The sequence below is a fragment of the Anopheles cruzii genome, chromosome 3, assembly GCF_943734635.1.
Source record: "Anopheles cruzii chromosome 3, idAnoCruzAS_RS32_06, whole genome shotgun sequence".
NCBI classification, from domain to species: Eukaryota; Metazoa; Arthropoda; class Insecta; order Diptera; family Culicidae; genus Anopheles; species Anopheles cruzii.
In genome coordinates this window covers 42,177,988-42,191,236 of record NC_069145.1, presented here as the reverse complement: position 1 = coordinate 42,191,236, position 13,249 = coordinate 42,177,988, and the positions used below count along the sequence as shown (strand labels likewise).

The following is a 13,249-nucleotide window of genomic DNA, read 5'->3' as shown; positions in this document are numbered from 1 at the left end:
AGAAAAATGAAACGATGCGTCTAATTAGTATACTGCCTCACCTTTAATATCACTGGAGCGGCCACGAAAACCATCGGAGTAGTTTTGAAAACTTAGTTTTATTTACTATATTTTCCGTTGAAAAACAAACATCTTCCCGACGAGGCGCGCTGCGATACTTGTTTGGTAGCGGGCTGATGTTATATTTGGCGCCATCTCAAATGTTCCGTAGTCGAAAGACACGATAGTTCATCACTACTGACGCTGAAAGCTTCGCCGTTCCGATGGTAACCGAGTGTGTTGAATGTACTGCTGCGCCTCAATTGCGTCGACTTCGCCATTTTACTTCAACTTGGAGAACAAAGTCTTCGAAACGCAGTGATCCAGCTCATGAAGATAATCGAACAGCTCCTCGACGCAGGTTTCGGTGGTTTGAGAACGTCCGCCGACTCGGTCATTGCATGCCTGGTACTTTTCCCACAACACAGGAGCGTGGCCATGCTGGGAGCACTTTTCCTGTGAAATGAACAAAAAGCGCATAAGTACTGAGGCTCGATAATGGTGGAAAGACTTTTTGATCTTACCCTCAGAACGGCCTGGGGATCAACTAAATCCTCCTCTTCCTGTGCCTTCACCGAGGGAAACAAGGATGCGAACCATTTCCTAGCAGCCATTGTGCGGTCGTTCGAAGCCTGCGGGTGGAGAGTCTGAAACGAATTTGCAGTGTTTTACCTCACTTCGGAATGTCTCGCCAAACTCTGATCTAATGTCGGAGAGTGGAACCGACTGGTTGTGCACAATTAACCCACATTCGTGGGCTGGAATTACCTAAAATCTGCCGAAGTTACTACCAGGTGATGATATAACTTTTGACTTTTGACTGTGCCGACGGGAGTTTGTTTTGTCACCCGCGAGCCGCAGGGCTGTCTTTATTGCTTCAAGCACGAGGTTTCCCGGTGAAAAAGATACCGAAGACCCACACACCTCAGCCTTCTCTGACAGTAGGTGAGCGAGCGTAGCAAAGCTTGCCAATTCTTACTGCACTCCGGGCACTTCTGTAGATATTTTCGATTTTAGTGTGCAATTGGTGCGTTTTGTCTGCGGCAACTACTGCCGTCGTCAGTGGGAGGCTTTGCTACAGTAAGTACCGCCCGCGGATCCAATAGATTCGACATCCGCGCGCCTCAATTGCTAAATTATGTTTCGTCTCTCGTTGCAGCGCTCTGCGGGGTGATTGTTTTGTTGTGGACTATGTTTGTTCTCCGTACCGACGATATTTGCGCCTGAAAACGACGCTTCCACGCATCTCGGGAGCGATCTGGAAAAGCAATAAGGCAATCGTCGTCAGCCCGGTAAGAATTTATGTTAATAATTTCATGATATTCGCAGTTCCTGTTTTGGATCCCCTTTCGCCCATCGTAAGGCCCCTAGACACCAGCACGAAGAAGCTGGCTCGTATTTTGACATTTGGTGGTCGAAGGGGAAATTGATCTCTTTGAGGTTAGAAAAGCATAGACTATTTGCTGTAGGATTCATACAAAAATTTAACTTACTTTAGCTCTAGGTTTGATAAGAAAAACTTTGAGGAGTGATATGAAGGAGTGTGTGTGTAAGTTGTGAAAGAAAACAACATAATCGACAATTGTCAGAAATATTGTTTCTACGCGCGTTTCTCTGTGAAACTGTCAATGGGTGAAACTATAAACAAACTCCTCGTCAGCTGGATGAAACTCTTTTTGTTTTGTATCTTTTCGTACGTTTAGTGCTAACGATGAATGGAACAATAGAAAGTAAAGCGATGGCCGGTGCTCCCGGGGCGGCGGGCGCCAACAACGTTGGGCAGCAGAAAGGCGCGCGAAACTTTAAACTATTGGCCGACCCGTTCCTGCACAAGGGCGCACCGAAGGTTTACCGCTACGATGGAGTGGTGCCGGGAGATGCGAACCATCCGCCCGTCATTCCGCGTGATCCACGGAACCCGCTGGCCAGAATACGGTCCCGGGTTGAACCGCTCGATATTCCGGTGCCCAGGTATGCCCAGTTTGCATGTAAAAATTACCGAATGTACTGAACTCCGTTTTCTGGCAGGTTCAAAATAGATCAGCATTACATCGGAGAACCGCCGGCGATTGAAATTACGATCACGAACCTGAATGACAACATCGATAAACTGTTCCTGACGGATATGCTGACCAAGTGTGGTACATTTACCGAGCTGTACATTTACTATCACCCGACGACGAACAAGCACCTCGGCCTGGCACGGATCGTGTTCGAGCAGGTTCGTTCGGCAAAGTCGTGCGTCGAACGGCTGAACGGGACGTCCGTCATGGGAAAGGTGTTGAATGTGTTCAAGGATCCGTTCGGGGAGCAGTGTAAACGGTTGCTGGAGGAAAAAACGAACGAAAAAAAACCACAACCACCACCGTCGCCCTGTCCACCCAAAGCAGTGCCACCATCGACGGTGAAACCGCTAGCCGCCGGTGGTGGCTACCGAGGCTCGAAGGCACCGCCCGAACCGGAACACGCGCCAGAACCATGGGAAAAGAAGTCGACCACCTTCGCTGACAACACGGAACTGTGGGATGGTGACGACTTTTCCGGTAGCGCTGGTAACAGCCAAGATTCGAGCTACTACAGCAAGGAGAAGAGTGCGAGTCGGAGTCACTACGACGAGTGGGAAGACGATAGCCGCAGTCGTGACAATGCGAAGTACTCCGACGAAAAGGATCGGAAATATCACCATCACAAGGGCGGCGAGCGACTGAAGGATCGCGAGCGCGACAAGGAACGTGATCGGTATCGGGACACCGCGAAAGAGCGTGATCGTGAATGGGAGCGCGATCGTGATCGGGACCGTGAGTGGGATCGAAGCCGCGAGCGGCGAGATCGAGAGCGGGATCGTGAGCGTGTGCGTGACCGTGACCGTTTGCGGGACCGTGAGTATCGTGATCGGGAATGGGATTCGAAGAAACGCACCAAAAGTTATCGCGAATGGTATGGCGGCGAAACTGGAGAGGCGTACACGGCCACCGGCCGTTACGAAGCGTCGAGTTATGATTATTATGGCGCTTCGTACGCCAGTAGCTCCGATTACGGAACGTACGGTTACCCGGTGCACGATAGTAGTGTCTATGGAACAACAACACCTGGTGCCAGTTCTTCAACAAGCTCCGCTTCGAAATGGGCCCCACCTCCAGCACCAGCCCCACCGCCACCTCCGCCACCGGAGGATGATTGGGATGGTGTAGCAAAACCACCGGCGCCACCGCCACCGCTACCGAAAACCTTCATGGACGATGGTGAGCTGTGGGATTCGGAGACAGTCCCAGCTCCACCAGCGGCTACTCAACCGCCGTCCGTGTCGAAATCGGCGACCGCGACAAAAACCCCATCAGTACCTGTGCCTCCGTCTCCCCCCTCGTCGGTGGACATGAAGGTGAAAATTCCCCCGTCCGGGGACGACGACAGTGGCAGCACATTGGATCTCGACACGCGAATAGCGATGCTGTTTAAGGAGAAGACTTTCGGGGCCGCTTCGTTTCTGCAACTCAGCGATGACGAGGACGAAGACCGCAAACCGGAAATAAAGCAGGAACCACCGGAAAGCATCGCCGATCGGCCTCCAAGCCCTCCGCTGCCTCCGGTGGACGGCAGCAGTGTCGTTCCACCACCGCCACCGCCAGACGGGGCAGTACCAGAGGTACCACCACCGCCACCGAAACCGTTGAAAGTGGAAAATCTGAAGGAGGAAGGTGCGAGTGATATTTCATCGAGCGATGACGAGATTCTGGCCAAGGACGAAGACATACCACCGTCCGTCTCGATGCAGGGAGTTGCAGTAAGTGCTGCCGAAATGGAAAAGCCAAGCTGCTCAGGACCTGCGCTGCCGGTGGCGGAAGACTCGAAGTCTTCAGTCGTTTTGGCTCCTCCCATTCCTCCTCCGCTTCCGATGCCACCGTTGCCCAGTGAACCTGCACCACCGGCCCCGCCACCACCGGAACCACCCATCGATGCCGGTGCTCCAGGTAGTTTCTCGTACCTCTACCCAACGGCCCCTTACTACAGTTACGCGCAACACTCATCATCCTCTGGCGCGTCCGGTTATCACCACGGTTATCCGGCTCCGGTTTTTCCGGGCGCTCCCCTGTTTGCGGGTACACCATACGGCAGCATGTATTACTCGGCGGGTAAGAACACAGGCGCCTATCCGTCGGATGATCCGTACGGTGCCGAGGGTGGTACCGTAATGGCCGGGAGCAGCACCATGGAACGTGCTCGAGGCACGAAGCGCAATCGCCAAGAGATCGTGATCGATTCCGTAATCGAGCGTGTCGTGGCCGAACTGAAGCAGATTCTGAAGAAAGATTTCAACAAAAAGATGATTGAAAATACGGCTTTTAAAAAATATGAAGCCTGGTGGGACGAGGAAGAACGCAAACACAAGGGCCAAGGAGGAGCGAAAAGTTCACTGTTCGGTAGCGGCCAAACGGATGGTCAAATTCAAGCGAACGCCGCCGGAGCCAGCGCCGGAGTCAGCGCCGGAGCGACAGCAGCATCTTCCGGTTCGTCGAAAGCGGACAAAGCGCCAGATATCAATCAGCTGCTGAGCCAAACGTACGACACGCTCGATAGCAACGGAGGATGTTTCGTCGGTCTCGGGCTAAGAGCGACGATTCCCAAGATGCCCTCCTTCCGACGCATTCGCAAACCAGCGAGCCCGGTGCCACAGGACGAAGACTCGCGGAAGAGCGATCAGGAAGACATGGTGCGTGGTTCGGATTCGGAAAAGGAAAACTCCCTATCGGCGGCTCCTTCCACCACAACGACAACGGGATCGACTTCAATTCCCACGCAGGGATCCACCGCAGCGGTTGATGGTGGTCAAGGGGATGCTTCAACGGCAGTCGATGCTTCGCGTTCCCGCATTCACGACAAACGTATGCCGAGCGTTTCATCGTTCACGTCGAGTAGCGAGGACGAGTCGAGTGGGAGCGATTCGGACGATAGTCTTGACTCGGGGTCGCTCTCCGAAACCGACGCAGTGCCTGTCGGTCGTTACGGTTCGACGAAGCGCCAACGTCGGGATCACCGCGACAATCGCATCTACTCCGACACGGACAGTGACGAGCAGCAGGGAAGTAACACGATGGCGCCGTCTCGATCGGCGCCCAGCTTCAGGCTAAAAGAAGGTGCCAGTGGTGCTGCTGGTTTTGGTAAACCTGCGGGCAAGATATACTCCGACTCCGATTCGGATGACGAGGTTACTCGTCCACCACGAAAAGAAATTCTTCCCCCCATGTCGACGGAGAAGCGCCGAAGTCCCGAACGCAGTCCGCGCCACTCACCGAGCAAGAAGCCCATTGACCCGTCCCAACTGCCGCAACTTTCGTTGCACGAACTGCACGAAGATCTGTCGCCGAGTTCCGAAGGAGACGAGATGCTGCTAATGGATGATGAGCACGAGAAACCTCCGCGGACGCCCGGCCGAGAATCGCCAAAGAAGGTGGTGGTGGATGGCGGCAGCAGCAGCAGCAGCAGCAATAATGCCACCGTCGTTCCAATCTCCAGTAATAACAATAATGAAACTCCAGTGAAACAGGGCTCTTCATCGTACGCGGTGTCCGACCGTATCTACAGTGATTCGGACGAGGAGCGCGAATATCAGGAGAAACGTCGAAGGAAAGCCGAGTATTTGCAGCAGATCGACCAAGAATTCCAGGAGGAACTGGTCCGGATGGCGGAAGAGAAAGCACAAAGGATGGCGGAACGGAGCAAACCTTCGTTGGCCCCGGTGGTCACGGGTTCATTGGACATTACTCCCAAAAAAGCAACCCTCTCGTTCGTCGGCAACAAAATGTCGAGCCTCGACGATCCGGTCACGCCGAGTCTCTCGCAACCGCCACCGACCCCGGGCGCCAGCCTCGGGTTGGGTGACTTTCAACGAAAAGATCCTACGACACCACTGGACTTTTCGTTGGACCAAGCGGCTGCTGTGAAGCCTGAATCGTCCTCGAAGCGCAAACGAACGCCCGGTAGCGGAAGAGCGTCCGCCAAATCCACTGCCAAGGGACGAAAGGGTGGTGGTGCCAAGAGTCAGCTTAATGGAGGATCGGGATCGGGAAGTAGCAGCATGACCGAGTCACCGTTCGCTGGTACTCCACCCTCATCAACGGTGGCCGGCGATCTCATCCCGGAACTATTCCACCACTCCGGTGCCAACGCTCCTACCTCGACGGGCGAGTTCTATCTCGGTGACGGCGAAACGGTGCATCGAGCGGTCAAAGCATCACCAACCTCCTCCGACGGTGGTTCCAGTCAGGCCAGCCAGGTGGCCCTCGATCACTGCTACTCTTTGCCTCCGTCTGCTTCACCGTCGTCCTCGTCACCTCACCCGCAGTCCGATTCTTCGACGCCTGTGGCCTCGAATTCGCGTAACAAATATGCACCTTCGTCGGAGAATGCTCTGGCCCACGATCACGGGTACACGAATAACAACGATGCAATTGCGCCGGGTGAGACCGCGGTTTCAGCGACGCCTGCAGCGCCTTTGTCATCTACCTTGGTGGCTAAGCAAAGCGATGGGCTCGTGACAGGGAATGGAGCCGCTTTTCCGATCGAGAGAGCTGATGTGGTTCCGGTGAAAGCTCCCGCCAAAGACCGAAAGCAACGCACGGACAGCAGTAAGTTGCACGGCCTCGTCAGGGCAGATGCTCCGGTTGTTCCTCCGTACGCTCTCGAGCAATTCGTCCCGGTTCCGAAGTATCGGTCACGTGATCTGCAGACGGAGATGGCGTTGCTGTACGATTTCTTGACGCGCGGGATCGACAACGAAGACATTCAGTACATCCGCCAGAGCTACGATCTTCTGTTGCTGGACGATGCAAACAATTATTGGCTGAATGCGACCCATTGGGTCGACCACTGCGGCACCGATAGGAGCTTTGAGCCGGCGTTGTTGCTAGCGGCGTCGGCTGGTCCGAGCGCGATGAAGCGACGGAAGAAGGACAAATCGGTAGATCGATCGTTGGCCGACATCAAGCAGCACCGCACGGGGAGCGCCCGAACGGAGGGCTACTATAAGATCGATGCGCGCGAAAAGGCCAAGTACAAGTACCACCATCTCAAGGGTACGACTGCGGCGGCCGCTAGCAACGTGGCCGGTGCAAACCTGGAGCTGGCGAAGGCGGTGGCAAAAATGCAGGGAATTTCGCGGGAAGCACGCTCCAATCAGCGCCGGTTGTTGAATGCTTTCGGGGCCAGCACCGAGTCGGAGCTGCTCAAGTTCAATCAGCTCAAGTTCCGCAAGAAGCAGCTCAAGTTCGCAAAATCGGCCATCCACGATTGGGGCCTGTTCGCGATGGAGCCCATCGCGGCCGACGAGATGGTGATCGAATATGTCGGCCAAATGGTGCGCCCCTCGGTGGCCGATTTGCGCGAAACGAAGTACGAAGCGATCGGTATCGGCAGTTCGTACCTGTTCCGCATCGATATGGAAACCATCATCGATGCGACAAAGTGTGGCAATCTGGCGCGCTTCATCAATCACAGCTGCAACGTGAGTTCCACTTCACTTGTTTCCCACAACCCCATACCCTGTTGACCTGCTGCTTTCTGGCATTTCCCACAGCCCAACTGCTATGCGAAGGTTATCACGATCGAGTCGGAAAAGAAGATTGTCATCTACTCAAAGCAACCGATTGGCGTGAACGAGGAAATCACCTACGACTACAAGTTTCCGCTCGAGGACGAGAAGATTCCCTGTCTGTGCGGTGCGGCCGGTTGTCGTGGTACGCTCAACTAAGCAACGGTTGGCGAGATCGTTCGTTCGCCATTTCTTCATTTGTATATATGTATAAAATATTACGTGTAATTAGAAGGCGCGCATTTCACCATCCTTTGATCGTCGCCTTTATGCTACATTTTACTCTTGGTCCATCTGTTACGGTCTGTTGTGGCCTTTTATTTTCTATTGCGCCATTTTGCGGTTACATCCTCAGGTTAGATTTATAGCCATTTTTGCTTATGCTTAGCCCTGTTGTCCTTCGCTTTTATCGGTTTTCCCACCTTCAGTTGTATGATACGCTAAGCTTCATCTTCATCATTTGTTATCCCTTTTTCCTGATGAAATGTTCACTTCGTCTCGACACACGCCGTCTCGTGGTTGGAATGTAGAAAGTGAAGCAATAGCGCGTAGACGGACAAACGTAAATCAGTTTAAAAACGGCGAAAGTGTGAAATATAATATAAAATTTGAAAAGGAGATTTAATCTTTGAACGATAGCTAAAATTAAACCAGTATGTTTAGTGAAATACTTTAAAATCAATAACGAACAAATCGCTAAACTATAAAAGATACTCCGACACAGTGTTATGCTTTCTATGTGGTTGTTATTTAAGAAACGGTTTCGTAACGGTTCATCTTAAATGTTTTCAGCTGCGGACATACTTTTTTTTGTTTTTTATCCGTTATTATTTTCTACGCTGTTCGACAACACCGTACAAAGTTCGTTAAATCGAATCGATGGCCTGCAATCCGGTCCAGCCTACTTTGCAGAGGAAGCACGATGCAGTTAATCGCAATACTGTTATAATGCATTGCTTTGAATTTCTTTCACCGTTTCACACAAGTCAATGGTCATAAGAAGTCATAGTGATCAAACATCGATGATCATAAGAAGTACATTTCATCCTTATTCTTTACATTACATTGTTCCATCGACGGAATTTCTTACATGAACCGCACGCCGCCGCAAGAGGTAACACCAGAGCCACCGAACAAAGTCGATCGGCAGCGGAAGGTAGAGCACAGCGAGCTTTCCCTCTTATATCCGAATCCCTAGAAGCACCACTGCACGTTGCTTCTTGTTCGTTCGAATGTCTAAATGTGGCTAAAATCGTTTCTCAATTGACTAAATATCTAGCACACCGGAAGCTCACATTGCACACAACATGATTCGCATCCTCGTCAGGCAGGAAGCAGTCACATTCAGCGGACGCCCTCCTAGGACGAGTACTGCATGTCCAGCTGCGACTGTGCGATGTCGCTGAGCGCGGCCTGAATCTTCTCCAGCAGCATTTCGCCCTTCCGTACGACCTCCTCCAGCTTTTCCGCCGACTCCTTGTTCTCGGCCTCGAGCCTCTGCAGGGACTGCACCTGCAGTTCGATGGAGCTCTCCTCGCTCGGCAGAGATTCGATGAGTGTGTCAATGTCCTTGGCGCACCGTGAGATCAGGGTGGAGAATAGTTGCGGGTAGTCTTCCTGCGGCTGGATTTGCTGCTGAGGCGTTTGGGATCCGGTACGCTCAAAACCGGCGAACTTGCTCGGTACCGAGCACTGTTGTAGAATGCCGATGCTGTTGCAAAAGTGTTCCGCTTGCTGGTTCCGGGGTAGAGGGCATGAAAGCAAACGGGGTAAAATGTAAATCCGAAGGCTCGGTTCCGTTGTACAACGGTACGGCTCCGTCGATGATGGGTACCTGGTTCACCGTGTCCTGTAGCTGAGTTAGTCGGTCAGCCATCGCTTCGAAGACTATTGAATAATCCAGCTTTCCGACGGTTTTGAAGAAAAGAAAAGGTAGAAAAAAGGAAAAAAAGAAAGCAAACCGCTACGCCTTCTGCAAGGGCAGCTGGCACGGTTTCTGTTGGGTTCGGGTGGGCAGTGAAGTACGGGAAAAAGGGTACAGAAGTCCGGACGCCCGACAGAGTGTGCCTTGCGTTCCGCTTTGGTAGTTGTCGGTTCGTCGTCGGTGAAACGGCGCACAGTAGTTCCGTGTCTCTTTGGGATGGTTTGCTCCTCTTTGTCGGATTGACAATCGAGATCAGTGGACGGCACACGACGACATAGCGCGGTTCTGCTGCGGGTTGCCTCCGGTTCCGAAACAATGAGTAGCGCACGAACGGACTGGAATCCGACGGACGGCTCTCCGCGGTGGCAACGACCGAGAATGCGACTTTAGCCGAATTATGCGTCCGTGTGTTCCGCGCACTACCTTTCACGGGCCAACGCTAGGAGTGGTGGCGTTGGCGTTGGTGCGTTGCGTTGGCTGGGCTGCGGTTCGCTTGGGGTGGTTTGCTGCTTGTGCATTCAAGGCAACAATCAACAAGGGCGATTTTTTTCCCCCTTTGACAATCCCGTTCCGGAGGATGGATGTTATACGTTTATATGCGCCGGTTGAGTGACTCGAGGTCGAGAGACACTCAGCACCACACGATTTATTCATCGAACTGCAGCTATTGAACAACTTTTTGGCTTCCGGAATCAAAAAGCAAGTCATTAACGTAATGGGAAAATTAGAAAAATAGACAGTGTGCTGAAGTGCATTCTTAACGTATGCTGCGCAATGTTCCGAAGCGCACCGAGAAGGATGAGAAATACGTGATCCAAAAGATGACGCGCCCGGGCGAACGGTGAGCGACCGAAAGAGGTGCTCAGCAAATTTCAATTTGCAACAGTCAAAGAGTGCGTAACCGAAATCATTGCGCGCTTGTGTTCGACGTCTCGTGGGCAAAACAATCCCAGTAATCATTGTTGTTACGTTCGTTTTTGTGTTAAAAATTGTTCTTATCCAACGAAAAGCAAAGTTTTGGACGACAGATTATTGAAGTTATCCACGATCTGAGGTTTTTGCTGAAATACACCTGTAGACGCGTACAACCAACGCAGGAGGCGCTGCACAGTGACGATGGATTCCAAAATACCGAAACCTTCGTTTCTTAAGAAACCGACGGGTCCTCTCAGCCTACCCGGCAATGCACGGTTACCGTTGAGCAGAGATTTGCTAAATCTGCCACCCATGGGTAACAATTCGACAATGTTGGCCGTAAAAATGCGAACTTCACCGGAGCCGCGGCGGCCCAACCAAGCCGCTGGCTTTAACCGTGCCAAACTACGTCGCAGCCGGTCAGCGACGGAATTGAACCGGATCGACTTCCATCGTCCCAAGTATGTGTCGGCGCTTAGCACAATCCCATCGAAGTCGGGCAACATCACGGCTGCGACGGTGGCAATGATGACGAACAGTGAGCTGGTGCGTCCTGTAAGTGCCAACACCGGTCTAGGAAGAGGCGCAGGTGGTGGCGGAGGTGGTGGTGGAGGTGGCGGATTAATGCGAAGAAGTCGTTCGGCGTGTGACATCACCAGAAGACCGAACGAATCAACTGCCTCTTCAGCAACAACCACATCGTCGGTCAGCTCAACAACTGGCCTGAAACGTCAACCAACGTCGGCCAATGGTAGCTCCGGTGTTCCTGCGAAGATGACGAAGATGGGCATGATTCCACCATCGCGTGTCGGTTTGACCAAAACTCCCTGTAATAAGAATGTAAAGCCTCCTTCGAACGCTCCAGCAGTCACCACTTTGCGCAAGGCTGCCCCCATCACCAAGGCAACCAACGCACCCGTTAGGCGAGAAATCGGCGCCGGAAGTTCGAAGGTGGTTCCGGTAACAAATGGTCCGAAAGCAAGCGGCGCGGCTCCTAAGGGGCCCAGTAAGACGATGACCAAACGGATTCCGCCCTACGACTACAAGGCCCGATTTGCCAACCTGCAAGAGAAACATAAGGTTCTGTTGGAGAAGTACGAGAAACTTCACGAAGAGCATGCCAGTCGCGAGCAGATACAGGAGCTATACGACGATTGTAGCCGTGAGTTGGACGACTTGAAGCAGCAGCATGAAGAGCTGCAACTGGATCTGCAAACGGTTCGAGAGGAACGGGACACGCTGGATCAAGCGAACCAGGAGCTCACTACGTCGCTTCAGCAAACGGAAGCGGAACTAAAACAATACCGGGACAGGTTTGCTGCCACCAACAGCGAGCTGGTCGAAGCGAAGCGACTGCTGAAGGAGCTCGAGGATAAGGCCAACTTCCTGGAGGAAGAGAATTTTACCCTGCAGGAAACGAACCAGCGAAACGCGGAGCTGCTGTTTCATGCGAACATCGAGCGCAAAGACCTGCACAACATGGTAATGGATTTGCGGGGCAATATTCGCGTGTTTTGTCGTGTGCGGCCACCACTGCCATCGGAAGCGCATCGGCTGGAGTGCTGCTGGAAATTTCTCGACGAGCAGTCGATCGAGCTGGTGGCCATGGACAGTAGCAATAAGCGGTACGAGTTCAGCTTCGATCACGTGTTTCACTCGCGCACCCAACAGGAAGACATCTTCGACAACGTTTCGCCCCTCGTCCAGTCCGCCCTGGACGGGTACAATGTGTGTATCTTTGCGTACGGCCAAACAGGCAGCGGCAAAACCTACACCATGGACGGGGTACCGGACAGCATGGGCGTTATCCCCCGGACGATCGATCTGATCTTTAACGCCGTCGCCGACTACAGACGCTTCGGATGGGAGTACGAGGTAGGAACCGGAACTAACTAACTGAGCATAATCCTAATACTAATTTCACCCCTCCCCGATCACGCGCAGATACGCGTCAATTTCCTGGAGATCTACAACGAGATACTGTACGATTTGCTCGACACGACCGGCATGACGAAGGAGCTGGAGATCAAGATGGCGAGCGCCAAGAGTAAAACCGAGGTGTACGTGTCGAACATTATCGAGGAGACGGTCACGTCACCGGGCCGGCTCCATCAGCTGATGAACATTGCCAAGATGAACCGCGCGACGGCAGCCACGGCCGGTAACGAGCGTTCCTCGCGATCGCACGCCGTCACGAAGATCACGCTGATCGGCACGCACCCGGTGAAGGGGGAAACGTGTGTCGGGTCGGTGAATTTGGTCGATTTGGCCGGCTCGGAAAGCCCGAAAACGAGCACGCGGATGGACGAGACGAAAAACATTAACCGCTCGCTGAGCGAACTGAGCAACGTGATTCTGGCGCTTGTCCAGCGCAACGAACACGTGCCGTACCGTAACTCGAAGTTGACCCACCTGTTGATGCCCAGCTTGGGAGGTAACTCGAAGACGCTCATGTTTGTCAACGTCGCACCGTTTCAGGATTGCCTGACGGAGACGGTGAAATCGTTGCGTTTCGCGTCACAGGTCAACTCCTGCAAGATGCAAAAGGTACGCAAAAATAAGATGCTCAACAGCGCCTAAATCTGACGCCGCCAGACAACGAGATTCGCAGTTAAGCTGTGTTCTTTTATTTTTCATTTAACATTTGTATGCAGATAGCTAGGTTAAGAATATTTTTATAAAACAAATAACAAAGAATAAAACAAATACATCCTTGCGCTGCCAAAAAGCGGACGCGGGCTCTACACGGGCATTATTTGGCTTGGCTGGGAGACCAGACGGCACCT

At 52.8% G+C, this 13,249-nt stretch overlaps 4 protein-coding genes across 4 annotated transcripts; 2 read left to right on the top strand and 2 right to left on the bottom strand.

Annotated features, from left to right (window-relative positions):
* Positions 1–79: 79 nt before the first annotated feature.
* On the bottom strand, positions 80–925 carry LOC128272304 (cytochrome b-c1 complex subunit 6, mitochondrial). The gene is made up of 3 exons (XM_053010085.1): positions 808–925; positions 564–686; positions 80–495 (listed from the first exon to the last, which is right to left on the bottom strand). Exons 2-3 carry the CDS (start codon positions 651–653, stop codon positions 322–324), a joined length of 264 nt encoding a protein of 87 aa, XP_052866045.1. The 5' UTR covers positions 654–686; positions 808–925; the 3' UTR covers positions 80–321.
* A 158-nt stretch (positions 926–1,083) lies between these two features.
* LOC128269879 (histone-lysine N-methyltransferase SETD1) lies at positions 1,084–8,332 on the top strand. Its single transcript, XM_053007283.1, has 5 exons — positions 1,084–1,119; positions 1,199–1,331; positions 1,743–2,010; positions 2,068–7,537; positions 7,610–8,332. The coding sequence occupies exons 3-5, from the start codon at positions 1,751–1,753 to the stop codon at positions 7,781–7,783; spliced, it is 5,904 nt and encodes a 1,967-aa protein (XP_052863243.1). The 5' UTR covers positions 1,084–1,119; positions 1,199–1,331; positions 1,743–1,750; the 3' UTR covers positions 7,784–8,332.
* Positions 8,333–8,638: 306 nt separating this feature from the next.
* Positions 8,639–10,049, bottom strand: LOC128272943 (mediator of RNA polymerase II transcription subunit 21). Its single transcript, XM_053010832.1, has 2 exons — positions 9,459–10,049; positions 8,639–9,358 (listed from the first exon to the last, which is right to left on the bottom strand). Exons 1-2 carry the CDS (start codon positions 9,498–9,500, stop codon positions 8,984–8,986), a joined length of 417 nt encoding a protein of 138 aa, XP_052866792.1. The 5' UTR covers positions 9,501–10,049; the 3' UTR covers positions 8,639–8,983.
* Positions 10,050–10,664: 615 nt separating this feature from the next.
* On the top strand, positions 10,665–13,043 carry LOC128273428 (protein claret segregational). The gene is made up of 2 exons (XM_053011391.1): positions 10,665–12,338; positions 12,408–13,043. The coding sequence occupies exons 1-2, from the start codon at positions 10,665–10,667 to the stop codon at positions 13,041–13,043; spliced, it is 2,310 nt and encodes a 769-aa protein (XP_052867351.1).
* Positions 13,044–13,249: the final 206 nt, after the last annotated feature.

Coding starts and splice junctions, on each gene's coding strand:
- LOC128272304 (XM_053010085.1), bottom strand. CDS start 653: ATGGCTGCTAGGAAATGGTTCGCATCCTTGTTTCCCTCGGTGAAGGCA. Junction 496..563: donor ATCCCCAGGCCGTTCTGAGG/GTAAGATCAAAA, acceptor TTCATTTCACAG/GAAAAGTGCTCCCAGCATGG.
- LOC128269879 (XM_053007283.1), top strand. CDS start 1,751: ATGAATGGAACAATAGAAAGTAAAGCGATGGCCGGTGCTCCCGGGGCG. Junction 2,011..2,067: donor CTCGATATTCCGGTGCCCAG/GTATGCCCAGTT, acceptor GTTTTCTGGCAG/GTTCAAAATAGATCAGCATT. Junction 7,538..7,609: donor TCATCAATCACAGCTGCAAC/GTGAGTTCCACT, acceptor CATTTCCCACAG/CCCAACTGCTATGCGAAGGT.
- LOC128272943 (XM_053010832.1), bottom strand. CDS start 9,500: ATGGCTGACCGACTAACTCAGCTACAGGACACGGTGAACCAG. Junction 9,359..9,458: donor TACAGGACACGGTGAACCAG/GTACCCATCATC, acceptor CCCCGGAACCAG/CAAGCGGAACACTTTTGCAA.
- LOC128273428 (XM_053011391.1), top strand. CDS start 10,665: ATGGATTCCAAAATACCGAAACCTTCGTTTCTTAAGAAACCGACGGGT. Junction 12,339..12,407: donor GCTTCGGATGGGAGTACGAG/GTAGGAACCGGA, acceptor GATCACGCGCAG/ATACGCGTCAATTTCCTGGA.